We start from the raw sequence: 25,499 nt of genomic DNA, 5'->3' as shown, positions 1-25,499 counted from the left end.
ATTTCACTTTGGTTATCTATAGTGCACGTTACTGCATGAGTAGGTTTTTTAAATACGGATGCCCAATAGTGTTTAACCAACGTAAGTAATGTATACCACCGATCACCGGTGTAGTGCTTTGAAAATATCTATAATTAGGTACAGTACTGAATAGAGTAGTATCAGTCTAAGCGAGCAACCTTTGTCAACTGAGTGATTTTGCATATCGTGACTGAAAAACTGCAAATTGTGCGAATGCTCCTAACTATTAATACAGTAACGTGCAAAAAAACTTAGATCATGTGAAAACTGAATATATCTACACACAGCCAAGTTTGTGAAACTAAATGGGTCTGCTATAAAATCATTCGGGTGAAAACAATGCACAAGCAGCTTGTGCCCACAACAGAGATCTAGCCATTCTGCCAGTGTGTAGCTGATTAAAAAGCACTGTCGTCAGGAATCAGTGATTTTGCTTCCATTTATTAGTTCCTTTTTTCTGTAAGTTGTCTGCTTTATGAGTATTAAACTATGCGATTAACATTGGTGTAAACTATTTTTTTGGCCGTGGAAGCCGGTAGTATATCTCTGCACATAAATAATTTTGAACGTTGTATGACTGTGTGCACAATGCATACCTTGCCAAACCTTAATAAGAAGAAAAAACGACCATTACGTTTACACGTTTCTTTTATCGGATCTGTATGCGGTGTATCCCAGTATTCCCCTGCTTAATTAATTTAATAGAGCTACAGACCTCGCACGGACAGGAACATAAGCGTGCAATCACATACATATTTAGAACCAGTGTTTTGACCGGCAGATAGTTGTAAACTGCTTGCGCTTTTTTGAGCCATAAGACTAGCAACACCAACTTTGATGTCTCAGATTCCATCGCAGACTTCCAACAGCCCTGTTTTTACGGTTGGTGACGTTCCTGGATCGAAGACAAATGCCCGTATTCCACAACCCAGTGGAGAAAATGCTCGTCTTAAAGTTACACGGCTTGTTTTCGACCAACCCAGGTAATATTATAATATTTTCGTTAAGGCTGACGAATAAATAATAATTTTTCTGCTCAAACAAATCTGTACCTGTACTATAAATGCATCCTCTTTACAGTTTTAAAAAATACCCATTAAAGTAAATTTTATATGGAGTAACCGTAACGTAACCTATGTAGAAATTGTAATTAAAGTGATTATTTAGTTTCGATGCCACTTACGGTCTTTGGCAACCGGGGCCACCGTTGACGCCATGGCAAGATTTGCAGAGACAGTGCCGGAAGTTCTGGGCACGCTCGGTGCAAGGCAAACGCATAACAAAACGTAGTGTCTACCGGAAAGTGGTCAACTGGCTGCCTGTGATAGATTGGCTACCTCGTTATGACTGGAGGTCAAATCTGGTGGCAGACTTTGTGGCCGGTAAATGGCATGTGCGAGATCTATTTAATAACTTTTATACTGCAGTTTAGCGTCATGCAAATAACTTTCAATTTATATGGAATGCATGTGCGTCTACCAAATGTATTACGTAGAGAAGTTTCCATACTAATCTTTTGGCATAATTATTTTTAGGTCTAACAATTGGATTCCTAAACACTCCGCAAGGTATTGTACTGTGCTTTTACTGGATTTTCCCATAAGTACTGCAATTTATTCTCATATTTGCAGGAGTCGCCTACGCTATGGTAATTGCATTGTCGCATCATAGGTTTGATCTTCATTTTAGTATTATCGTTTTGACGATGTTACATTTTAGCAGTGGAGGGAGGCAGATATATGGAGTATTACATTGTTTGGTAACACGTTTGCTATTATTTTTATAGGCCACATATACTCCAGGTAAGCTGGTTACAAAAATTGAAGCAAAGAGAAGCTTTCGATGTTGACGGACGGATTCCTCCAACGCAGCATTACGAATTTTTATTTTTGTAGGATTGATACTTGCAGTATTTAATTAAGCGCAGTCAAAGTGGAAATGCTCGTTGCATTTATGCCGTACTATAAAATACTATAAGATGCCTTTTCAGCGGTCACTGGATTATATGTGTCGTTCTTCCCATTGTTGGTCTATTTCTTGATGGCAACGTCGCGACATCTTTCGCTAGGTAAGAAAAAAGTCAGTTATGCAGGAATTGTACAAATCTCGTGTATAGAAGTATACACGCTAGAGCAGTAAGTATTTTGTGAAAATAAAGCTAGGTGCGTAAAGTAATTCTGTTTAGGAACTGATGCAGTAACAAGTGTAATGACCAGCAAGATTCTTAGCCAGCATGCTAAATTTGCGAGGGATGCGAGCACTGGCAATATCATTCATCCTGAGTATAACGAATTACCGTATAATGGATCGGTATACACTATTGCCGAATGGAGTCAAATCGAAATAGCTTCGGCGGCTGGATTTCTTTGTGGAATATGGCAGGTATTAAAGAAATGAAACTCCTTGCTGGGATTCTTAAATATGTACAATACTTTCCTTTAGGTAGCAATACAGTATTGCTACCTAAAGGAATACTTACTCGGCGAAAAATATATATTTATGAACTATCCCTGTATATGCTGCATACACAGTGATTTTACCTTTATGGTTAAACAGTGCACTAAAATGGGTGTTTTGTTGCGTAGTTAGCCTTTGGTCTGATTGGAGCCGGTGGACTTGTTGTTTATTTTTCCGATCAGCTAGTTCAAGGGTTAGTGTAAAAAAAGGCAAACCTAGGTCAAGTTTTTAGAAACATTTAGATATACCCAAAAGGTCATAAAAGCCAAACCGACTAACCGCATTCTTTTGCAGGTTTACTTGCGGAGCAGCGTTTCATGTTTTTACTAGTCAATTACGCTCGGTTTTTGGTGTGAAAGGTCTGCAGGATTACTACGGACCCTTAAAAATCATAAATGTAAATTTCTGGAGTCCTTTATCTGTTGTAAAAGCATGAAAATTCAGTATGGTTTCTAGACGTATATTAATTTCTTCAAAGTTATCGCTACTACACATATTGCCACCTTTATTGTGGGCGCCATTTCTGTCGTTTTCCTGATCGCAGTCAAGTTTGGTATTAATGGCAACAGACGAATTATGGCCGTCATAAAGGTAAGATATGCTAAAAAATGCTCGGATGGCCTTGAATGCATGGCGGTTTTATTAGGTTCCGGTTCCGGCTGAATTGTTTATTGTAATTTTTGGGACGCTCATTTCTTATCTCATGGGTTTGGAAGTCAATTACGGTGTGAGTATTATTAAGAAAATTCCGCTGGGTTTGCCCGCTCCACAACTGCCGGACTTTTCCAAAATGGGCACAATGATTGGCGATACCTTTGCGATATCGGTTGTTTCGGTAAGTGTTACTCTATAAACACACCTGCATATATGGAACCTTATTCCAGTTATCTGGTGCATGATCTATATAAAGTTATAATATGTAAATTTAATTATATTAAGGAAAGGTCACAAAATATGGGTCGTTACAGATGTCCATTAGCATCACACTCGGCTTGTTATTCGCCAGCCGGCACGGATACTCTATAGATCCCAACCAGGAATTCAAAGCGATGGGTCTGGCCAAAGTGTTTGGAGCGTTTTTTCAGTGCTTTCCGTCAAGTGCATCCGTTGCCCGAACCGCCGTACAAAATGATGTTGGTGGCAAAACACAGATTGTGAGCCTCGTCCAGTGCACCATTATTTTAATTGGTAACACTTCATAAATGTGTTTTCGCTTAATGCTGTCACGAAGAAATAAATTTTGGTCTGGTATAGACACAACCAAAAATTAAAACAGTTTTCCAGTAATTATGGTATCCTTGTTTTCATCATTTTATGCAACCTGTACCGTTTTACAACAGTGGTGTTGGCACTGGGCAAATTCTTGGAGCCTTTACCGAAACCTTGTCTCGGCGCGATCGTAATGGTTTCGGTGTTGAAGCTTATGTTCCAAATTGCTGAGCTGTTAACGCTGTGGAAATTATCCTTTGTAGACTGGGTAAGGAGAACCCTAATGCAGACTGTTTTCAGATTTCGACTTGTAAGGTACATTATGTAGGTCTTGTTTTTCAGTCCATATTTTTGGCTGTCTTCATGGGCACCATTATTCTTGATGTCGATCTTGGCTTGGCAGTCGGCGTTGGATGGTCAGTACAGTCTGTATGAATTTAACTAGACCAGAAAACTGAAAATTTTGTCAGTAAAAGAACTATCCAGACAATAACAAATCCACACAAAAAATTTTGGAATGTTTATAACGGGAACTGTGGCTACAGGTCAATCGCCACCGTAATGCTTAGACTGCAGAAACCAAAGGTCGGACCATTAGGTCGCCTTCCCGGCACGGACATCTATCGGCGAGCCGATGTGTATCCATCGGTAAATTTTCTACAATTGCCTAGATACATAAATATATTGCTAATCTTACACAAAAATACTTTTAGGCTGTTGAAGTGCTAGGTATTAAAATTGTTCGCGTGGACGCCCCAATTTACTTTGCTAATGCCTCTTATATTAAACGTCGCTTATACGCCTGGGCTGACCTTAACAACATCATTAAGCAGTACCGTGAAACCAAAGAATACGCCACCACACAGGAGACCGAGCCAGAAAATCTGCATAATTTTGCGTTCACCAATAATATCACCACGGTAGACGAAAATGCCGATGTGGAAGAAGACAAACAGCGACGTATCAGCCGCATGAGTGTCAGCGGTCCCACGTTGACCACCCAGCGCAGCTCGGGGTCACGCCGCATGAGTCTGTTCAATGTTAAACGCTTGGTACAGCCCAATATCGATATGGAAATCCTCAATGACGTACGCCATAGTTATCAGAGTCAGACGGAAAGTGATGAAACACTGAGTATGGCGGAGATGGTACCGATTAAACATTTGATTATTGACTGCTCGGAGATTTGCTTTGTTGATGTCACCGGGGCGGGGTTTCTGAAGAAGTGTGCTACAGAATGCGCGGCGGTTGATGTAGAATTAGTACTGGCATGCACCACAAGTAAGTCTGTTATTGAGTAAATTCATTGTGTAAAATTTATTACAAGTTGTGTTCTCTTGAAATTCTGCAGAGGCTGTTCGGGATATGCTGGACCTTTGTGGAGTATCGGAATACATTAAGCCGCATCAGGTGTTCGTGACCTTGCACGATGCTGTACTGTACGCACTGAACATCCAACGTCGCAGCGGAACAAACAGTGCCGCCTTGAACGTATGTGTCCATTTTCAAAACTTGTATCAATGTCGTTACGTAGATTTTAGCCAGTGATGGAGTGCTGTCCACGTTAGTTGTTATTAAATAATTATATGGACTTTTCCCACGCTGACCGTCAAAAAGCAGTCGCTTGTTGGAAGCAAATACAGGATCACTGTGAGCAGTGTGAATTATGTAATTCTTTACAGATGCACAATACACTGCTTCGCCTCAACACCGAAGAAGCTAAAGATCTGGTCTTTTTGCCTACCACTCGAACTCACGAATACGTTAACAAAGCATACGAAAACACTCATGAATTGTAACTCGGCTGCTCGAGTCGATATGGATGCTTCTATGGTTGTTCACACAAGCTGTGCAAAAACCGCAAAATTGCAGTTTATAACCGTTTTAATTACGTTGTGCCTTGCTGTTACAACAGCTGTGAATATCTGCCTTGGTTAGGAAAAACATTGGTGGTATCTTAAATAACGGGAAATGCCAATTTTTTTGCAGTTAGATTAATTCAATGGAAACGACAAAAAAATTCGAATAAGCGGTAACGCTGTTGTAAAAAATGCAGTTTGGTCACTTTTCAAAGAAATCAGTAAGTCACACTTAACGTATCACTTTTTAGTATCAAAACAGTGGCCAAGTGCAATATGCCAAAAAGTGGATTAAACCCGAAGGCAAATCAAACGTTGGTACACATTAGATCGTAATAATTGTACGGCCTTAACTTCCAGAAGCACAAACTACTCATAGTGATAACAACTAGGAGTGTGATATCAATTTCCTTGTATACTGACTGACAGTCACGAGCATGTATCCAGCGTTTTATGGTGGTCGTATTAGAAAATAATTAGCATAACTGTGCCTGTTTGGCCATTATACAGTGGAGGTCAAGAGTTGTCAGCAGCGTTGATATTTATGGAAACCTGATTTATCCCTTACATTATGCCGCAACCTATTCCGCATGCGGCCAGTGTGCCCGTTTTTACAGTCGGTGACCAAGAAGCACGCACCGGGAATATACCATTAGTATCCGGTGACGCTCGGTTGAAAGTTTCCCGTTATGTCTACGACCAACCTACGTAAGAGCAAGCTACGTAATTCAACTACCGAGTGAAGGTTGTATTGCCATCCTTAAGCACCTTATGAAATTTACAGAATTATAATAATTATTACATTACAAAAATTTATAAGATTTGCGTGTACTTTACTGCAGCCCGTAAGCAAGTTACCAAAGGTTATGGGTGCAACCCTAACACGACCACATTAGCGGACAGAAAATATATCATTTATCATAATATTACTAAACTAACAGGTATCCAATCGAACTTGCACCGTGTACGATGACGTCACGGTAGGGGAGACGATCAGTGTGTCGCAATTGACCACCCCTGCGGGTTTTGTGTTTATCAAAACTTTCAGTTTCGTACAATCCGCTCGTACTATGGCTCAAAAAATGCAGAAAAAATTTTAAGTTTGTGAAGTGAAAGTAGATAAATAAAAAATTGTCAGATAAACGAAAATTTTATGACTTATGTAACAGATAAGCACGAGGAGATCACGAGTGATGCTTTATTGACAAATAAAGGGGAGCAATGCTGCGTAATAGCAGGAAAGCAAGAACATAGCCGTGATGGCCAAGCAAGTGTGTGCTAGAAAAGCTCTTGAGCGTCCGTCAAGGCGTGAAAAAAGCAACTGGCGGCAAGCACGTGCTGTGTGCCATCAGCTGTGTGATGATGCGCAGACTGGACTCTATCCAACGCGAGCGTATGAACGCTGAGTCATACTGCGAGAGAGGAACGAGAGAGCAAGTGTGGCTCAGTGTATGCTGCGTATATCCGCTTCAGCGGATGAGTGCAGTGCAGCAGCACACGTACGTACAGCGAGAGAGGTGGTAACGGCAAGCAATGGTGCAAGTACGTCCTGTGTGGACCGTACGCACCAGGCGCAGTCGTACGCCTCTGACATGCCTCTGGGCGGGAATCCGAGCTCCCGCGAAGGATGCTCCGACTCGGTACCGCACCAGTACCGCACGACTCTCCGGTCGGACCCATGTGGGGTCGCCGGTACGCGTCCTCTGGCAGTGGGAGTCCGGTGTCTGGTCGACCGTCCCTTCTTCACTTCCGAACCCATGAGTGGAAGCCACTCACGGCCGGGAAATCCGGAAGCCGCTCGGGCGTTTCGTTGGACCGGTGATGCTTCTGTTGGCTGGCTTCTTGCGTCTGTTGGCAGCGGAGAACAATGTAAAAAAATGTAATGAAAGTTTATGCAGCGCGAAAGAAAGTAAATAAAGTTTAATCACAATTCCAGTGAGCAAAAGGGGTTACAAAACAGATCTGTCAAAGAGATCGAACTAGAAAAATACAATTCCGTTTGTTAGGAGAAATGCTAGAAAAATGCAAAAATCTGTCCGGGGGTCCTATTCCGACTAGGATGACGTCCACGGGGCGATTGAGTCTCCACGGGGTCTCCTGTCCACTTTCGTCCGGTAAAGTTGGGTCCAGGGCATCAGTTCCCGGGCTACCCGTCGTAACCGGTTACATTCACCGAGGTCGGATAAGCACGGTTAAACACTTACTTCCGACTCGTATCCGTCCGTTCGGGATAGAGAGGCACTGTTGCTGATGCAAATGCCGAGGCATCCTCTCTGGATGGGGAATAGGACCAAGGTCGGTTTGACCAAGGTCGGCCTACCGATAAGTCGATCGGCGGCTAAGGGGAATTCGGCTATGTTCCGAATTCTGAAAGTTCAGGTCGGAAAAAGCTGTATGTAAGTCATGCGGCCTTTGTGGTCGTCATGCACAGCAGTTCCGTTTAAAAGTGGTCGGTTACAACCGTTTAATCTGCTACCACGAGCCTGGTTTGGAGTAATCCGAGTCGAACTGGCTCGAAGGTCCGATCGGAAATCATGAGTTTGTTCGGTGGAAGCGTCCGGTCGACTTCCATCCGGTATATTCCGTTGTTATCCGACCTTCTGTCGAGGTCGGTCATCCTATCCGTCGGTGGTCGACTAGGGTTAACCTGCAATAACATGCCCATGTGGGGCTAAATAAGTGCCTTCAGGTCGGATTCATCCACCGCGAAAAGTGATCAATCGTCTTCGGTCATGTTGACTGGGTCTCCGACTTCCGACTTGTGGTCGGTTATGGTCGACTTCGGAAGGTCGGATGAACTGTGTGTTCATCCGTCCGAAGGCTAAGTTTTTCCGTCAGGAGGTCGGTTCTCGACTTCCAAATGCCTTTGCCGACTTGTTGTCGTATCCTTCCGACTTCTATTCGGTCACTTCCGACCTTCATTCGAGGTCGGCCATCCATGTCGGGATTCCGAGGTCGGCTGATTTCCGACTTCTTCGAGTCGGATGAACTGTGTGTTCATCCGTCGAAAAGGCAAAATTCTTCGGCTGGGAGGTCGGTTTTCTACTTCTGATGGGTTTTCCGACCTGTTGTCGTGTACTTCCGACCTCCGTTCGGAAACTTCCGACTTGCTTTAGGAGTTCTGTGCGTACGGCTACAGTCGACCGGGTTTCCGTTGTTCGGATATCCTACTGTCAGTTCAGACTGGCAGAAGGACATTCAGCAGCACAACTCCGTTTCTCCTGTGAACTTTTCCGACATGAACTTCTAGGTCGGATCCGAGCTACTGTTGGCTTGTTGATCCGAATGACTTGCCTCTGGGCCGCCGAGTCCTGCGAAGTAGGAGTTTCCTTGGCGTCTGTTGGCCGAGTGACTGGCGCTTCGTCATGCGATTGTGCTCGCTTACAACACTAAGGGTCTTTGTGGCCCCGGTTGACAAGCCAAGCTCTTTGGTTTAAAAGCTTCATGCACATGCAAGTCCCTGAGGTTGTCAGATCCAGTTCTTCCATTTTGTTTTGTCGCGAACCTGAGACGCCTAGCCGCTTCTGTTGGGGGTAGACAACTCAGGTCCACGGGGAAATTTTCTTTGCCGGTGACGTTAGCCAACTGGCCAGTACTGTTGCGGGCAGGTGGTCATCGTCATCGGGGGTTCGTTAAGGGTGCCGGCCGAGTGTTCTAACTCGGTCTGCCTAAGGTGTTCCATTGAAGACATGGGGGAGCAGGTCGCGGCGGAGTCGTTGGAGTGGCGGCCAAATCACCGTCGCTGTTCCTCTTCAGGTAATGGCAGCACGTTCGAGACGCGCGTAGTCGTGGTCACCGGTGAATCGGCTGGTTTACCCGATATCGTCCGGGGGAGACTGCGGTTGGACTCCGGGTACAGGTTCCTAGTTGAGTTCCTGTAGATCTGGGTTCAAACGGAGAATCGGTCAAGTACCACGTGGCTACTGCTTCCGTTCATTCTTCATGGCGACTTCTGTTGGCCGTTATGGTCGACCTGTGTGGTCGGCCATAATGTCGATTTCTCGTTAGTCGGCTACCGTATACTTAGTCGATCTGTGTGATCGGCTAAGGTAGCAAGTCGTAGTTCGGCGATCATGCATCGTTGCGATTCCGACTTCAACTCTCTGAACAATCTGTTCCGAGTTTTCCAAAACCGATCTTTGTGATCGGCTTGCACAACCGACCTTTGTGGTCGGCTAGTGCCGCGATATCTGTTATATCTCCAAGTTATGAGTGAAGTACGAAGTCGACCTTTGGTCGCTCAAGTACGTATAGTCAAATCCGAGTCTTCCTGCACTGTTGGCAGCTCGGCCGAGGGATATCCGCTATTTACACTGGTGAAGGCTGCTCGGCTACCCGGTTCCGAAGTTGGCCACGGGTGCTCGGCAAACATGGCGGTGAACACGCAGCGACGTATTCAGCGCCACGTTAGCGTAATCCTCTCGGTCTATGCTCCGGAGTCGGTTGGCCGGAGTAATCTTCATAGCCGGTCGTGGTTAATGGTGTGATCTGTACCATGTAACTATCGGTCGGCTCCATGTAACGCGGATTGGGGCTTCTGTTGGCTCCGATGGTCGCAGAACGTGGTTGTCGATCTGCTATGTTAGCAGATGTGGTTCACGATCTGTTCATGCCATGCTGGGGGAACTGAGGTCGGTTTGCTCAGTTCTGTCCAGGGATTCCTCGGGAGACGTACCGGAACGGTGGAAAAACCGGTTTGTCAGGTCTAACCATCCATGTCCGGGTCAAAACCGAAGAATCCGGCTGACTTGTGTAGTCAGCATTCTGGCAAAGTCATCGTTGACTTCCGCTGTATACATGGTTTGGTCGGTTTCTGGGGAGAGAAAACTGAAGAAAAATGTCCATTCCGGGGTCGTTTCTCGACGGTGCCATTTGTCCGTTAGACTGGTTCTCAGTCAGGTCGGTTCTCGACCGTGCCGTTTCTCGGCGTTAAGTCCCTCGGTTTGTTCGAGTGGGGATCGAGTTCCAATGTGGGAACTCGATCTTAATTGAGTGGGACTTCGACGGGTTTGTCGCCGCCGAAGTAATCATCTTCATCTTCATCATCCGGGCCAGGTCGGTTGTGTGGCCGGATAGTCGGATCCTTGGGTTTACAAGTCGCCGGGCCACTCCGTTGAGACATCTCGTCGGTCTCATCCGTTTCTTGGCCAGGGCGATCCGCTCTGCCTTTCCTCGATTCCCTGGCCGCCTGTTTGCGGAGCCGCAGCGCATACGGTCGTGCGCCGGGTGCTATGTCATCCGACATCTAAGGTTCGTAGGGCGATGAGTTAAATCCGCTAGGCAAAGTCTTGTTTTGTCGGTACCAGCTGATGAATCGGGTCGCGTCGTCGCTGAGATCTACGTGATCCTCGCGAAAGGCATACTTTGTCGCATACCGTTCGTGGGTGTACAGCAGGTCGCGCATCCAGATGGCGAGGATAACACTTCTCATTGGTGTGCCGAGTTGGGCGACGAGGGTTTCCACAGCCGCTGGTATCATTTCGTTCTGGTATAGGCCGTACAGGGTGTAGTGGCAAAAGTAATTGCCGAGCCGAGCTGCGAAGATAAATCGCAGGAATGCTGTGACTCCGTCCTGGGCCATGTCGACTTCCCCTTCTGGAAGGTACTGTGTTAAATCCAGTGCTGCCCGAGCCGCGGTTATTACGAAGGCTGGGTGGGCGTCCGTGATGACGAACTGGGCAATACTCTCCAACTCATCATGGGGGTATTCCCGAGCTCCTAGTTGGCTCGCACGCGTCCCGTCCGGGCTGTAAAGTGGTACATTCAGCAAGACCGGGTCGGTCATCGACGGTAACGCATTCGATCTGGTGTACGGATGTTCAACATTCTGTGCTGTGTGCGCATTCATGTTGAAGTCCGGTTGCCACTGATGTTGTTCCAGTAACGTCTGGTATCCAGATCGGACGAGGAATTGACGGAGGTTTTCTACCATTCGCCAAATTTGTGGTCGATTCCGTTCCTCGTAATTCATGACGTTCATAATGTGGTTTGTCCGTTCGGTGGGATGTAGCATGACGACCTCGATTCCTTGTTGTCGAGCGCGGTCATAACGAGGGTCTTCTCGGATCGGCACTTCTACTTGTGGTAGTTGCGCCATCTGGTCGGCTACTTCGACGTCCATTTGTTCTGGTTGAGCTGCCAGTTCAGCTGGGACTTCGGCCGCCGGTTCCGCCTGATGGGCTTCCGGCTGCTGTTCGGGTGGGACAAAGTTACGTTTCGACTTATTTGTTAAGTCGACCGTGAGTCCGATTCCCGTTTCTCCAGATCCAGTCCGTTTTCCTGGTGGAGGTCTGGTCGGCTCTTTTCCGACTTGGCGAATGACTGCGCGTTGCTCTTCGATTCTGTCTCGAAGATCGACAGGACCAATCCTGTGTCGGAGGTCGTGTCCCGCTAGGTTTTTACTCGGTCGGCGCTGCTGCTGTTGAGTTGCCGGTTGAGTCCGAGTTCCATGGGTTCCATGTTGGGGAATCTGCTGGGAAACAGTTGGGCGAGCCTGTGTAACTACTGGCGTTGCCCTGTGTGGGATTGCCATCAACTGTTCCTGGGTCGCCGGAGTAAAGGTAACCGGCTGTTGGGTTCCGTCCGGCATATTCATTATCATTGTCACCGATGCGCTAGTCATTGGTCGGTGTGGGTCTCCGACGAAGACGTCTCGTACATCGTGGATGAGCTGTTCGCTATCCGAGCGACCCTGTGTGGGTGCCGGTAACCGAATTTTTATCTCTGGTTCATAGTCGGTCGGTGGGGGATGGACCTTCATCGAGGCGATTCGTTTGTCGACCTCTCTGATCTTCTTCTGGTCCTCCAATTGACGGTTAGCGTCTTGCAGCTGGCGGTACTCCCACAGTCTATCCGTTAAGACTGGTGGCCGGGTTCCTTCCCATCTCGGGTCGCGGGTTACGTTGTCGCTGGATGGTAGCCAAATTGTCCTGTTCATGCGACTCTAATTGGTTGACGAGGTATTCTCTGCCGGCCAGGTACCGATATGCGCTCAAGTTACCAGCGACAACATTAATGTAAAGTGCCGCCGCCTGAGCTCGGTGTTGCGGTCCGGTGCCGGGAACCCGTTCATTTGTGAAGGAGACGATACACTGCGCGCAAGGCAATCTGTTGTTGTCCCTCGTCGCGTTATCCCCGCACTGTTGGCAGTCCACCGTGTAAGCTTCCGTTCGAGTCTGTCAAAACAAAGGTAAGCCAACCGTTTCTCGGTTGTGTCCTATGATTTACACCCTATAATTACTACGGTCGGGCCAGGTCGGTTCTCGAGCTGGTCCCAGACGCCTTTGTGGTCGTCTAATGAGGTAAGTCGACTTCTGTTGGTCGATGACGCCTGTGTGGTGTCAATGGAGGGAGGTCGGTTATGCCTCTCCTCCAACGCGTTCTGCGTTCCCTCACTCCCGTGTAGGTGCTTCTGTCGGCTCCGGCCGACTTGCTTGGTGCGAGTCGGTCAACTCGGTCGGTTGTGCCGAGGTGGATCGTTCCTTCGGTAAGTGTCCGTGCCGGTGAGTTGATGGGTTTAATGCGATGAACCGTTGGCCGCCCTGGACTTTATCGGTGTTTGTGGCAAATCTTTGTTGGTAGAGTGCCTTCGATAGGACGAATTCCAATTCGTCTTCCAGGGAATACTTCTTGCGTCCGGCAGTTACGTCCGGTTTAGGCTTGTATTTGGGGTCGACCAACTGCGGTTCTGCTGCTGTCCACTCGAACTCGAACCGTGCTGTAAGTTGGTGGAGTATTTCTCCACGGGTAAGTCCGTCGGGATGCCAGGACATTTCCATACACGCTTCGATGGCGTGTGTCCATCCTTCATATGTTGAAGGGGCCGGGTCCTTTTTAGCCGGTGGGAACTCGTAGTACATCCGCTTTGTGCTGGTGTACGTACGTATTATCTTCCCGGCATGGTATCCCAGGTCGCAGTAATGTCGCACGTTATTCTGGCTAAGTTGTCGCCAGTCGCCCTTCTCGTCTACCTTCCAATGTTGGAGGAGTTTGAAGGCGATTCTTGGTGTGGCGAATTTCGGTCCACGTGTAGCCAAGGCCTTCAGGGCGGCGAATGTGTACATCCATCAGGCATCGTATTCCGATACACTCGGCTTCGGTTTTGAGGCCGATTTGATGCCAGTATATTTGACCCTAACGTTGGTCAACGGGGGAATGTCGTCCGGCAACACTTCCATGGTGTCCTCATTCCATTCGGAGAGAAGTGGCCGCTCGTCAGTGTCAGGAGTTATCGGTATCCGTTTACCGTACTGACGAGGGATATATACTCCACCATCGTCTTCATTGCCTTTGGACTCTTCAGCTTTGTCGCTGCTGTCCTTCTCTTCCGGTTGTCTATCCGGTATCTCCGGTTCGCCCTGCTGTTGGGGTGCCGGGTTCGACGGTGGTGGTGGTTTACCATTTTCGTCGTCGTCATCGTCATCGTCTTTCGGCGATCCGTTCCCAGGTGTTTGGAAATCGTCGTCGTCATCATCTTCGGTTTCTTCCTCGGATGACGAGGTCGGTTCCGATGACTTCGGCTCTTTTTCTTGGCCGGCTTAGTCGACTTCGTCTTAGTCGACTTTGACTTTCCTTCTGTTGGGTCAAGTCTTCCGGTTCCGGGAAATTTCCATGGGCGAGGACGGCGGGAGTGATTGTACGTCCCTCGGAATGAACCGTCCTTTCGCGCTCCTAGTCGGTTTTGCCGTACTTGCTCGTCCCCCTGGAGCTGCTGCCGTGCCGACATATGTTGTCGGTTCATGGGGTGCTCGAGGTCGGGGTAAGACTTGGACTCGTCTTTGTGACGACTGTCCAGCCGTACGAGCTATATGCAGCAAGGCGGCTGCATCGTCCGACGGTTGTTCGTTGGAGTCGCTGTATTCTTCGGTCGGTTCCGTACCAGCCGGAGGCTTGTCCGTGTTGACATAAGACATCCGGAGGTTAAACTCACGCCGATGTTGTTCCGGTATGAAGTTAGGCACGGTATACCGTACCGGTACATCTCGTTCCGCGTTAGTCGTCTGAAGGGTGTGTTGTTCGACCAAGGACGTAATCCGGTCGCTTATCCTATTGATGATGATGTCGTCGATATTCCCCTTCTTGTCCATGTACATCACGTTATATACACGGGCGATCTGGACCAAAGTCGATCCACGGGGATTCCGGATGTATCCGATACATCGTGCAATTCTAGTCGGTGTATCGTCCGCATTCCTGGCGGCTGCACTTTTAAGTGCTTTGATAAGGTCCGGTGGGAGCAGTTCGGCCATCCGTCCCCATTGTCGGTGAACGGCTACTGCTAATCCGAAATCCAAAGTCCAGGCGACGATCTGCATCATGAGTTGATGCGTCAACCATTTTCCGGTTTCGCCTCCGACTTGGATGTTGTTGGACAGGTCTCGGACCAAGGACTGGTAAATGTCCACGCCGTTTTTCCTGGCGTTTTCGATGCTCCTGACAATTTCGACGTGTACTCGGACGGTACGGATTAATGTATCGACCGGGTCATCCGGCTGTTCGTCCGGAAGACGCTCGCGCGCATCGTCTGGGGCTGGCCACTGTGATTCATCAGTGTCCGCTCCATGGTCGAACATTTCTTTCAGGTCGCCCTTAAATCCTTCATAAGGATCACCTTCTCCATGGTCGGAGATTGAGTCCTTTTCCTCGATGTCCGAGATCTGGTCGGATTCTACGTCAGACTGTTGCTTAGATGTGGAGGGCTGGGGTTGTTCGATCGGAGTCGGCGGTTTTGGTGGGTTCCGTAGCCGACCTCCTGAAGTCTTAGCCGGCTTTGTGCCGGTCCGCTCCATGACTTCTTTGAATTTTCGCTCAACCGCATCCTTGTCGTGCGGTTGTTGAGCTTTCTCCTTTTGCTCGGTCCTTTGTGGGCCGGCATCCGAAATATCCAAGTCATCGGATGACTTGTGCCGCTTGGCCGGATTAGGCTTCGGCGTCTTTACCGTAGAGTCCGACTTCGGTTTGGTCGTCTCTTTGGCCTCCGGCTTTACTGGTTTCTTCTGAGTTTCCGTCGGTTGCGGCTTAGCGGTTGTTTCGCTGCTTCCTTCTTGGCCTTCCGTTTATCCTTGTGGGATTTCGCGGAATTGGCCGAGTTGATGACCTGTGTCCAGATCATCGTTGATCTGGACGGAAGGTTGTCTGGTTGGAGGAGGACTTTCATCTTGACGGATTGCTGTGCCGTCTTCTTGGTCGACTTGGGTTCCGAAGCGGTGACCTTGTGTGGAGTCGGCGTAGCCGCTTGTAGGGCTTTAGGTCGACTCTTTTCCGCTCGGTAATGTTCTCCCATACGTTTCATAACGTCGGCCATCTTCTCGGTAAGCCGGTCGTGGTCACGCCGAGCTTCTGTGGTGTTTCCGAGTATGCTGGCACGTCGGATTCTCAACGAGTGCCAGAGTTCCCTATCCTCCGGATATGCCATGTCGATGCAGGCATCCTGTTCCGACCTTGTCAAGTCCTTCACATGTTGTAAGGCTGGGTCGTCATGGAATTCGCGCGATGAGTCCTGAGGTGGTTTCTCCTTAGCCGTACTCCGTTTGGTCGGTATGTTTACCGATTCCTTTGCCGACTCGTTCGTTCGAGACTCGTCAATTGTTAGACGTGGGCCGGAGTGTATCGAGGTCGGTTCGTCCCTTTGTGGTGACGTTTCGACCATGGTTTCGACTCGCGCTTCCGAAGGGGATGTTGTGTCCATCGCGTCTTCGGTTTTCTTCGGTTTCGTCGGAGTGTTCCGAGGTGTAAACCTGAGTGGTTTTTCCATTGTCGGTTGACTCGGCAGCTTAGTGGGCTGGGATGCGGATCGGGTCGGCGAAATTTGTTTCACCGGCGATCTGCCTCGTTCCGGCGTGGATCCCTTCGGTGGTGCCGCTGCCTTCTGTTGAGTGGAGTCATCGGAGTCAACGTTGTCCGCATTCTCCTCATCTTCACTACTATCCAACATTGTTATCGGAATCTTCTCGGTAACCTCTTCTCCGGGCCGAGGTTGGATTTCCAGCGTGTAAGCACCCGGGTTGATGCTCGGATTGCGGAGCCGTTGAATTGTCTGGATCATAGTCGGATCCAGCGGGAGCTGTCGTAACTCCTGCTTTCCGCATCTCAATGTTACCAACCGTCTCAAGACTTTGTCTCTGTCCTGGATCGTAGCATGGATCTTCTGGGCCGTCTGAGTCTGTTGCTCATCCGTCATGGTCCGATCTCGGATACCTCCTTGAAGTTGTGCTTCGTAGAGTATCCGTTGAAGATCCAACGTTTTGGCTTGGCTGACCAACTTCTTATGGATGCCGAGGTGAATAAAGCCTTCGCTCCCATCACTTTCCGTGACGGGCTCGGCTTTCGTCAGCCGGTGGTGGGAAGACGGAGTCGCCTTCAGGATTTCCAAGAGTCGTTCCTTGGTCCTGACTGGTGATGGCGACTTTGACGGGAAGAGACGCCTGCGTGGGCTGTGCTCTTCAATGTTGTCCGTCAATTTCGGCTTCCTAACAAGTTTCGGTGAATTTGATCCACCAGGTTGGAGGACGAGTCGACCGTCGGGTGTTCGTTCACTCTGTGGTTCTCTTTGTGAGAGCCCGAGTGACGTTGTCGGTCGTTCCAAAGGTTTAGGTCGGGTTACTTCTGTTGTTCCGACTTCCTCCGAAGTATCCATCGGTTCATCCTCGCCTTCAAGTCCAGGTACCGGTACTTCGTCCATCGGCTCGTCTTGGTGACTCACCGGTGGAACTACCTGTGTCGGTTTGACAGGTTGTACCTTTGGTTTTTGGCGGAGGGCGGCTCTTCGGCTTTACGTTGCACTTCCGCTTCCTTCCGCTTGTAGAAGTCGTCTACGAAGGACTGAATCATGGCCGTCAGGTTTGCAGCCGTTCCTGATTCTTTACCGACCACACTGTTGTTGGTCGGAGGATAATCGGGCTTCCTTGGCGTTGTTCTCCAAGTGTCCGAGATTGATATCGATCTGACAGTATTGCGGACTCCGTTGGTCGGTCTCGTCCATCATCTTCCGAAGTTCGACGATGACAGCGTCCGCTCGCAGTAACTGTGTGTTGACTGCTTTTACCCATTCAAGGTCGGGTTTGGCTGGCGGGGCTGGAGGTGGAAGTCGGACAGAATCGAAGCTCGGTTTCCGAGCCGACTGGATCTTTGTGGTCCGAGACGGTCGACCTTCAGTCATGGCGTTTGTTGCCAAGCTGGTCGATTCCTGTTCTTGTCCTGTTCTTCTCTCCTCGTATTCGTTCACCCTTGTTTCCAACCATGAGGTCGTTCGGATTAGGTGTTGTCGAGTCCTCATCGTTTGTGGGGCGTCCGGATGACATAGTCGTCGTATAAACCGGGCATTGTTTCCCCACGCCAAGATGTCTCGATCCAAATCGTTCGCTTCTTGGCTGTTATCTTCGCAGAAGTTTCTGCGGGCCCTCATCTCTGTGATGAGTTCCGCTACTCTAGCCAATAGTTTGACTATATGTGGCGCGACCGTACTCGGCAGTTCATCCGTGTCCGGTATGGCTTCCATGATTCGGGCTTCCGTGGCCGGAGACATGGGCCGGTCGGCCATTTCCATCGGTTTCAGTTGGGCCAAGCCTGCTGTTGAGGTCGGCTGAGGTTGGATCCGAGCTGTTGTCGAAGTCGGCTGACTCGAGGTGTTCGGCTGTTGCGAACCGGGTGCGTGTTGTTCCGCTTTCCGTTGTTCCTCGAGTTCCTTTCGCCGTAAGATTTCGAGGTCGGTTTGCACGTCCTGAATGTGCATCTGAGAGACTCTAATTTGGTCTTCGATTGCCGTCCGGATGTTACGGATGGTCGGATCTGTTCCGTCCATGTTGTCAACTTGACGTTGCAAGCTGTCGGCAATCCTTTGTGTACGAGCCAACTTGTCGTTAAGGGCTTCACGCTTTTCTGCCAATGTGGGCTCGAGCGGTTGTTGTGAAGCAGTCGGCTGCGGCTGAGTGGAAGTCGGCTGAACCCTTTGTGGGTTAGCCTCTAAGATCTTCCACAAGTCTTCGACCCGCCTGAGCAGATGCTGTACTGCTGATCCAAGGCATCGCGCATTTGCTTCTCCATGGCGTTATTCGGGTCGAGCTCCGGAGTTGTCTTCCGAGCTTCTCCATGACGTCGACCGCTTCTCGGTACTGGTTCTCAGCTTCACCGATGTCGACTGCCTTTTGGTTCGGCTGCCTCGGCGAATGGATGTTCGACGTCCAGTCCAGGTGATGGGACTGGAGGGTATTTTCTCACGAACTGGTACTGGCGCTCCCGCTTTGTTCGGGTTTGCCAAGTACTGTTTGACATGATCGATCACCGACTGAAGTGCTTCAATTAGCCGGTCCCGGTTCGGACCTGGCGGTGGGATTCCCATGAGCCTAGGTATCGGCCCAATCCAACTCGAGTCGTAGTCCTCGGTCGATCCGGGTGAGGTCGGTTTCCTCTTGTTCCGTTCAGGGTTCCACTGAGCCGGTGGTAAAAGATGTCGGCTAAATCCTGTCCGGCTTGGTAGACTATATCCAAGTTACCGGTTAGGTTTTCCATTGGTGTCGTGCCGACTAGAGTCATCACCGCTGTCGTAGTCGGTGCTGCTCGGCGAGGTGGCGACGGCGTGGCGATCCGAGTGTACTCGGGTTCCGCGTTGAGGATCTCTGTGATCCGCTCAACTACCGACCTGAGTTGTCGTTCGTCGACTTCGGTCGGTTCTTCCTTGCGGAGTAAGTCGTCTGCCTTCTTCAAGTAGGCCGTCAGGTCGTTCATCTTCTGCCGTGCCACTCTCAGAGTTTCGCCGTCCGTTGGCGTATTTTGCACGAATGTTCGCTGGAGATCTTCCAGTAAGTCCCATCCATCGCTGATTATGGAGGACATCTTTTCCCTGCGGCTTTTCCGCATTGCCGAGTGCATCTCCGCCGCCGATGAGGTCGACGGTAATGCGTCCAAGGTTTCCGTGTCAGAGTCCTGTGGTCGGTGTTGACCCCGTGACTCTGGTCGGCGTTGGCTTCGGCTATATTCCCTAGCTGGTTTATGCCATTCATTACGAATTGAAATGAACTCCCGGTTCGACCGTGCCTGGTTGTATCAGGTTCCTCACAAGTTGTATGTGAGTGGCGAACTCGGAAGTTATCCTCTGCACGTTCGCTCGAGTCCTCTTTCGGCGCGTTGCTGAATCCGTTTAAGGGTGTCTTCCGCCTCCTGTATAGCGGATCCCGCCGTAGAGGATTATCCGGTCGGATGATGGAGATTTCGCCGTTGACCTGTGTGGTCGTCGGCGGAACGATATGATATCGGTGAAGTCACGACGGCTCCCGGTATTAACGTCGTCGGTTGGACGTTATCCGTCAGTAAGGACGGAAGTTTCTCCGCCGAGATAGCCGTCTTCACCTGATCCATAACTGTTCGGAGTCGGTGTTTGTCCACCTCTGTGGTTGGCAAACCGTACCGAGTAAGATCTTCAGTTAGCCCTATGGGCTATGAGATCGTTAATTTTCCGAACTGGATCGAATTCGGTGGAATCTCGGATTCCGTCGGCTATGCGTCCGTAGATTCCTTGGAGGGCTTCTTTGCCATCGAGGATGGTTTTCCAGACTTCTGTCGTCTGGTCATCCTGTCCGATCTGAAATGCCATCGCATGGTACCGGGGCTGGGGAACCTGTTGTTCGGCTCCTCCTGTTTGGCTCTGGATTATCTGTCGAATCCTCCGGTAATGCATGTTTAGTCGAACGACCTGATCATCTGTGGTTATGCCGCCGTCCTGTTCGGCAAGTCTGCGGGCGATCCGTAAACTCCGGTAAAGGTCGTTTACCAACGCTGCTCTGTTGGTTACGGCGATCAAGTCTCCGCCTTGCGTCATCCTCACTTCGTCGAGGATTCGATCTCCCGTTCGGATAGCGGCCTGTACCTCTGCCAATGTGGGCATTTGTACAGCTTCTGACCGACGTTCGGCTGCGTCCAAGTTCTGGGCGAGCTGTGGGTACAGGTTAGCTCGGTTCTGAGCGTTCCGTATCCTGTTCCGGATTGCGTTCAGTAATTCCAGACTTGTCGGCATTCCGGTCGTTAAGTAAGACTGGAGTCCTGACATGAAGTCGCGGATGGCTTTTCTGTGGCTATTGAGGTTCATTGCCTCGGTAGTTCCCTGCCGGTGTATCTTCTAATACTGTCCATCCGACCTGTGACTATTGTAGCCATCCGCAGAAAATCCCGCAGCTCCTGCAGTGTTGGGAGCGGTTCAACGGTGGCCCTTGTGGGGTCTGCTGTGTCGGGTTCACTTGTAAGGCCGGAACTTGGATTGGTAATAATCCTTGTACGTTCCACGTCATCATGGGTGGAGGTTGGCTCTTTGGGACGACTGGTTGGGTCGTCGTCGGCTGTAGGGCTCAGATTTCGTTCTCCTTCTCCGTCAACTTCTTAGTCCAATGCTCGATCAGTCCGGTATTACCCAGAACGGTTTCAGGGTAATGTTCCTTAGTTGGGTCGAGCGGCCAGGCGCTTCTACTTCATTTATTTCGTGAAGATATTCTGCGCTTTTGCGCTAAAGCGTCCAGCCGGGCTAGTCGGATTTCTTCATCAATCACCGCCTGTGTGGTCGGTGCTGATATTCCGACGAGCGCAAGTTTTGTTCTTGTGCTCGTATCCACTTTTCCGAGTCGGCTGCAATGTCGACTTGTTGGTCTTCCTGTCGGCGTATTCTGACGGAATTCGGCCTCGTAATTGTCCGTGTTCCGAGGAGGCGTGCCATGACACTCTTAGCTTTACGGCCTCTTTCATGGCCTCCTCCTTCCGGAGACGTAGTTTTCCGATCTCCAGTGAGGGTGTTCGGCCAGGCGTTTGTCGGCCTGCCGAAGTCGACGGAATGGTTGAGACGTCGGCGTGACAACCTGTGTGGTTATCGCCGGGGCCCTGGGCCAGGGATCTCCCAGTCTCTGGCCAACATGCCGAGCTACCGCTTGTTGGCAGATTCGGAGGTTTCCTTTTCTTCGGCATGAAGTTTCAAGGTGGCGTCGTTCAGACGGTTCTCGTAGTACGACAGTTCAGCCAACAACTTCGTTCTATGGAGTGTGGCTCGGATCTATCTGTGAGGTCTGCGTAAGTGCTTGGCTGATCGTGTCTATGTGAGCACGAGCCAATTTTGCCTGTTGACGCAATTCCTCTGCGGTTCTGCCGTTGGTGTTGATTTCCTGGACAACCGCAAGGTGGAGGCATCGACGTTACGACCTGTGGGCGTCGTCAGAGACAGGCACTTGTTGGCTCTGTCCTCCGACCTGACTTCTGTGCTGGTTCAGCCGGTTCATTAAATGGGTCGTTGCGTTTGGATCCATCCAGAGGTTCTGTCCGGGTGGCCTAAGATGGGTCGGTGAGATCGGTGGCGTAAGCAATACTGGCCTGGTGGCGAGATTGTGCCATCCGGTCTGACCATACTGATCGTTGCGATTTGTGGTGGCATTCCGACGTTGGCGGGATTGATGCGAATCGCATTGCCGGTGGGCTGTATGGGAAACTACTCGGCGCCAATGTGGGCGTCGTGTAGATCGGGCCAGCCATGTTGGCCATTCCTGGCGCCATTGTGGGCACCATGTAAATCATTACGGGCGTGTTTGCCATCCCTGGCACCATTGTCGGTGTCGGGTAAGCTGCTCCGGTCATCATTGTTGATGCCGAGCTGGTCGGTCCGACTATTGTAGTCGGTACCGGCCACTGATAAGGTGGCATTTGACCATGTGGGCCTGCTGCCGTTGTCGGAGTCGTCTGACTCGTTCCAGTTCCGAGGTTCCACAGACAGCCTGTGTTATCGACTGCTGTGTTCGGTGGCAGAATTTGCGGTGGTATCGTTCCACGTTGGGGCCCGACCGTAAGACCTGCTAACACATTAGCTGTTACGTTAGCTTGAGGATTGTCTACCTGCGGTAATGGCGTCTGTGTGGCCGACCGCGAATTATCCGATCGCGATGTCGAGCGATGGGTCGGGTAGGGCTGTGATCGGTTCGATCCGTTACCGCTACGTCCGCTGTTCGATCCGCTGGAAGGTGGGTCGTGTCGGCGTGACATTGTTGCTTGCTGTCAAGGAGAGGAAATACGGCGCGTTAGAATTCTACCAACTCCCGTACATTCAACTGAAGATGTTCCGGTCAACTGAAGAGATTCCATTTCGACACCAAAGGTCCATCTATACCTAGCTACTGTTAAGCTATCTAAAACTTATTCTAAGTTTTACGCCTATGGCCCTATGACTGAGTCTGTTCTGTTGTGACTGCTGTTTTGGGTGTCTTGGGTTTTGCTGGTTTGATTGGTTTCTCCGAGTCTGCCCGTCCTTCGGTTATTCGTTCGAGGATTTCCTTATGGGCTTCGTCTTCAGCAACTTCAGTTTCCTCCAGCATCTGTTGTGCTGTCAGCTTCGGTTTCTTAGCTGTCCCATACTTCCGTTTCGGCTTAGTCGGTTCGACTGCCTGGTCGGCTGCTTCGACTTCCGTGGTCGGCGCCGATGTATTCGGTAAGTCAACCTTCCGCTTTGTGTACTTCCGCTTGGGCTTAGTCGGTTGGACTGCCAAGTCGGCTACGGCGACCTCTGTGGTCGGTGCCGACGAGTCGGTTTTCTTAACCGTCCTCTTTCCGAGCTGGCTTTGTCGCCGGCTTCGGTTCCTCTTAGGTCGGTTAGCTGGCTGAACCGGTGCTTCCGACTTGTTCTCCGACTCCTTCGGTTTCTCCGTGGTCGGCTGAGCTTTGTTCTCAGTTTCGTTCAAGGTCGGTGCTGGTTCGGCAGCTATTACATCTTGCTTCTGAAGTTCTTTCAGTGCAGGTGTCTCGAAGTCGGTCGGTGGTTTCTTCCGAGGTCGACCTCGTTTCTTCTTCACCGTCGGTTCGGTTTTATCCGCATCGTTAGTCGGATCCGAAGGTTTCTCGACGGTTTCTTCCGGTTTGTTCTTCGGCTTCCGAGTAGCTTTCCCTTCTGTCGGGTCGGCTACCGGGCCTGTTGACCGGACGTTGGCGGATTGATGCGAATCGCATCGCCGGTGGGCTGTATGGGAAACTACTCGGCGCCAATGTGGGCGTCGTGTAGATCAGGCCAGCCATGTTAGTCCTGGCGCCATTGTGGGCACCATGTAAATCGTTACGGGCGTGTTCGCCATCCCTGGCACCATTGTCGGTGTCGGGTAAGCTGCTCCGGTCATCATTGTTGATGCCGAGCTGGTCGGTCCGACTATTGTAGTCGGTACCGCCACTGATAAGGGCATTTGACCATGTGGGCCTGCTGCCGTTGTCGGAGTCGTCTGACTCGTTCCAGTTCCGAGTTCCACAGACAGCCTGTGTTATCGACTGCTGTGTTCGGTGGCAGAATTTGCGGTGGTATCGTTCCACGTTGGGGCCCGACCGTAAGACCTGCTAACACATTAGCTGTTACGTTAGCGAGGATTGTCTGCGGTAATGTCTGTGTGGCCGACCGCGAATTATCCGATCGCGATGTCGAGCGATGAGTCGGGTAGGGCTGTGATCGGTTCGATCCGCTACCACTGCGTCCGCTGTTCGATCCGCTGGAAGGTGGGTCGTGTCGGCGACGACCTGACATTGTTGCTTGCTGTCAAGGAAAGGAAATACGGCGTGTTAGAATTCTACCAACTCCCGTACATTCAACTGAAGATGTTCCGGTCAACTGAAGAGATTCCATTTCGACACCAAGGTCCATCTATACCTAGCTACTGTTAAGCTATCTAAAACTTATTCTAAGTTTTACCTATGGCCCTATGACTGAGTCTGTTCTGTTGTGACTGCTGTTTTGGGTGTCTTGGGTTTTGCTGTTTTGACTGGTTTCTCCGAGTCTGCCCGTCCTTCTGTGATTCGTTCGAGGATTTCTTTATGGGCTTCATCTTCAACAACTTCAGTTTCCTCCAGCATCTGTTGTGCTGTCAGCTTCGGTTTCTTAGCTGTCCCATACTTCCGTTTCGGCTTAGTCGGTTCGACTGCCTGGTCGGCTGCTACGACTTCCGTAGGTCGGCGCCGATGTATTCAGTAAGTCGACCTTCCGCTTTGTGTACTTCGCTTGGGCTTGTCGGTTGGACTGCCAAGTCGGCGACCTCTATGGTCGGTGCCGACGAGTCGGTTTCTTAACCGTCCTCTTCTTCCGAGCTGGCTTTGTCGCCGGCTTCGGTTCCTCTGTAGGTCGGTTGGCTGGCTGAACCGGCGTTTCCGACTTGTCTCCGACTCCTTCGGTTTCTCCGTGGTCGGCTGAGCTTTGTTCTCAGTTTCGTCCAAGGTCGGTGCTGGTTCGGCAGCTATCACATCTTGCTTCTGAAGTTCTTTCAGTGCAGGTGTCTCAAGTCGGTCGGTGGTTTCTTCCGAGGTCGACCTCGTTTCTTCTTTACCGTCGGTTCGGTTTTATCCGTCATTAGTCGGATCCGAAGGTTTCTCGACGGTTTCTTCCGGATTGTTCTTCGGCTTCCGAGTAGCTTTCCCTTCTGTCGGGTCGGCTACCGGGCCTGTTGACCGAGTTGCTGGTCGACTTGTCTCGACTCGGCAATGTTTTACTCGGTCGACGGCTACCGTATCTTCACGTCCATCTTCGCATCGGAGGAGTAGGTTGTTTGGGCCAACATAGTTGATGACCGTCCAAACTCCGTCGTAGCGTTCCTTCCGGGTTGGATCCTTGGTCGGGAATTCCACCGTTACCTTATCCCTCGGTTTGAAGGTCGGATTCGACTTCTTCTTATTGTAGTGCTCGGCATTTCGTTCGAATGCCTCATCAATGTTGATGCGGGCAATCTCATGCGAGCGCTGAAGTCGTTCTTTTATCCGTCGGATGTATTGTTCTTTATCCGTAAAGGTTTCTGGTGTATTCGTTCCGGCCACTATGTCCTGTGGCATGGTCATTTCTCGACCATACAACATGTAGAACGGTGAGAACTTAGTCGCGGCATGGACGGCTCGGTTCATTCCGCAGACGACGTAATCCAAGGCTCTGTGCCATCGGTGTCCGTCTTTTACATCGCAGAACTTCCTTATTCC

The 25,499-nt window shown here is 50.0% G+C and overlaps 2 protein-coding genes across 2 annotated transcripts; one reads left to right on the top strand and one right to left on the bottom strand.

Moving 5' to 3' along the window:
- The first annotated feature begins 658 nt into the window (after positions 1-658).
- LOC129594092 (pendrin-like) lies at positions 659-5,729 on the top strand. The gene is made up of 18 exons (XM_055490657.1): positions 659-1,004; positions 1,189-1,403; positions 1,557-1,589; positions 1,653-1,669; positions 1,808-1,823; positions 2,012-2,089; positions 2,207-2,403; positions 2,607-2,671; positions 2,773-2,875; positions 2,935-3,069; positions 3,125-3,313; positions 3,447-3,666; positions 3,819-3,955; positions 4,030-4,103; positions 4,233-4,335; positions 4,401-4,968; positions 5,039-5,178; positions 5,370-5,729. The coding sequence occupies exons 1-18, from the start codon at positions 859-861 to the stop codon at positions 5,484-5,486; spliced, it is 2,553 nt and encodes an 850-aa protein (XP_055346632.1). The 5' UTR covers positions 659-858; the 3' UTR covers positions 5,487-5,729.
- Positions 5,730-13,612: 7,883 nt separating this feature from the next.
- On the bottom strand, positions 13,613-16,725 carry LOC129593975 (cell surface glycoprotein 1-like). Its single transcript, XM_055490517.1, has 3 exons — positions 16,363-16,725; positions 14,903-15,541; positions 13,613-14,032 (listed from the first exon to the last, which is right to left on the bottom strand). The coding sequence occupies exons 1-3, from the start codon at positions 16,723-16,725 to the stop codon at positions 13,613-13,615; spliced, it is 1,422 nt and encodes a 473-aa protein (XP_055346492.1).
- Between the last annotated feature and the right edge of the window lie 8,774 nt (positions 16,726-25,499).

The sequence above is a fragment of the Paramacrobiotus metropolitanus genome, unplaced genomic scaffold (genome assembly GCF_019649055.1).
Source record: "Paramacrobiotus metropolitanus isolate TYO unplaced genomic scaffold, Prichtersi_v1.0 Parri_scaffold0000003, whole genome shotgun sequence".
NCBI lineage: Eukaryota > Metazoa > Tardigrada > Eutardigrada > Parachela > Macrobiotidae > Paramacrobiotus > Paramacrobiotus metropolitanus.
This window is presented reverse-complemented; position numbering and strand designations above follow the sequence as displayed.

Excerpts from the sequence above, each read along its gene's own strand:
- LOC129594092 (XM_055490657.1), top strand. The coding sequence starts at position 859 with ATGTCTCAGATTCCATCGCAGACTTCCAACAGCCCTGTTTTTACGGTT. Across the intron at positions 1,005-1,188 it reads CTTGTTTTCGACCAACCCAG|TTTCGATGCCACTTACGGTC; the intron begins GTAATATTATAA and ends GTGATTATTTAG. Across the intron at positions 5,179-5,369 it reads CAAACAGTGCCGCCTTGAAC|ATGCACAATACACTGCTTCG; the intron begins GTATGTGTCCAT and ends AATTCTTTACAG.
- LOC129593975 (XM_055490517.1), bottom strand. The coding sequence starts at position 16,725 with ATGACGGATGAGCAACAGACTCAGACGGCCCAGAAGATCCATGCTACG. Across the intron at positions 15,542-16,362 it reads CGGAACGAGGCAGATCGCCG|AAGAAACCAGTAAAGCCGGA; the intron begins GTGAAACAAATT and ends ACGGAAACTCAG. Across the intron at positions 14,033-14,902 it reads ACCTGTCCAACAACATCCAA|GAAGAAACCGAAGATGATGA; the intron begins GTCGGAGGCGAA and ends TCGTCATCCGAG.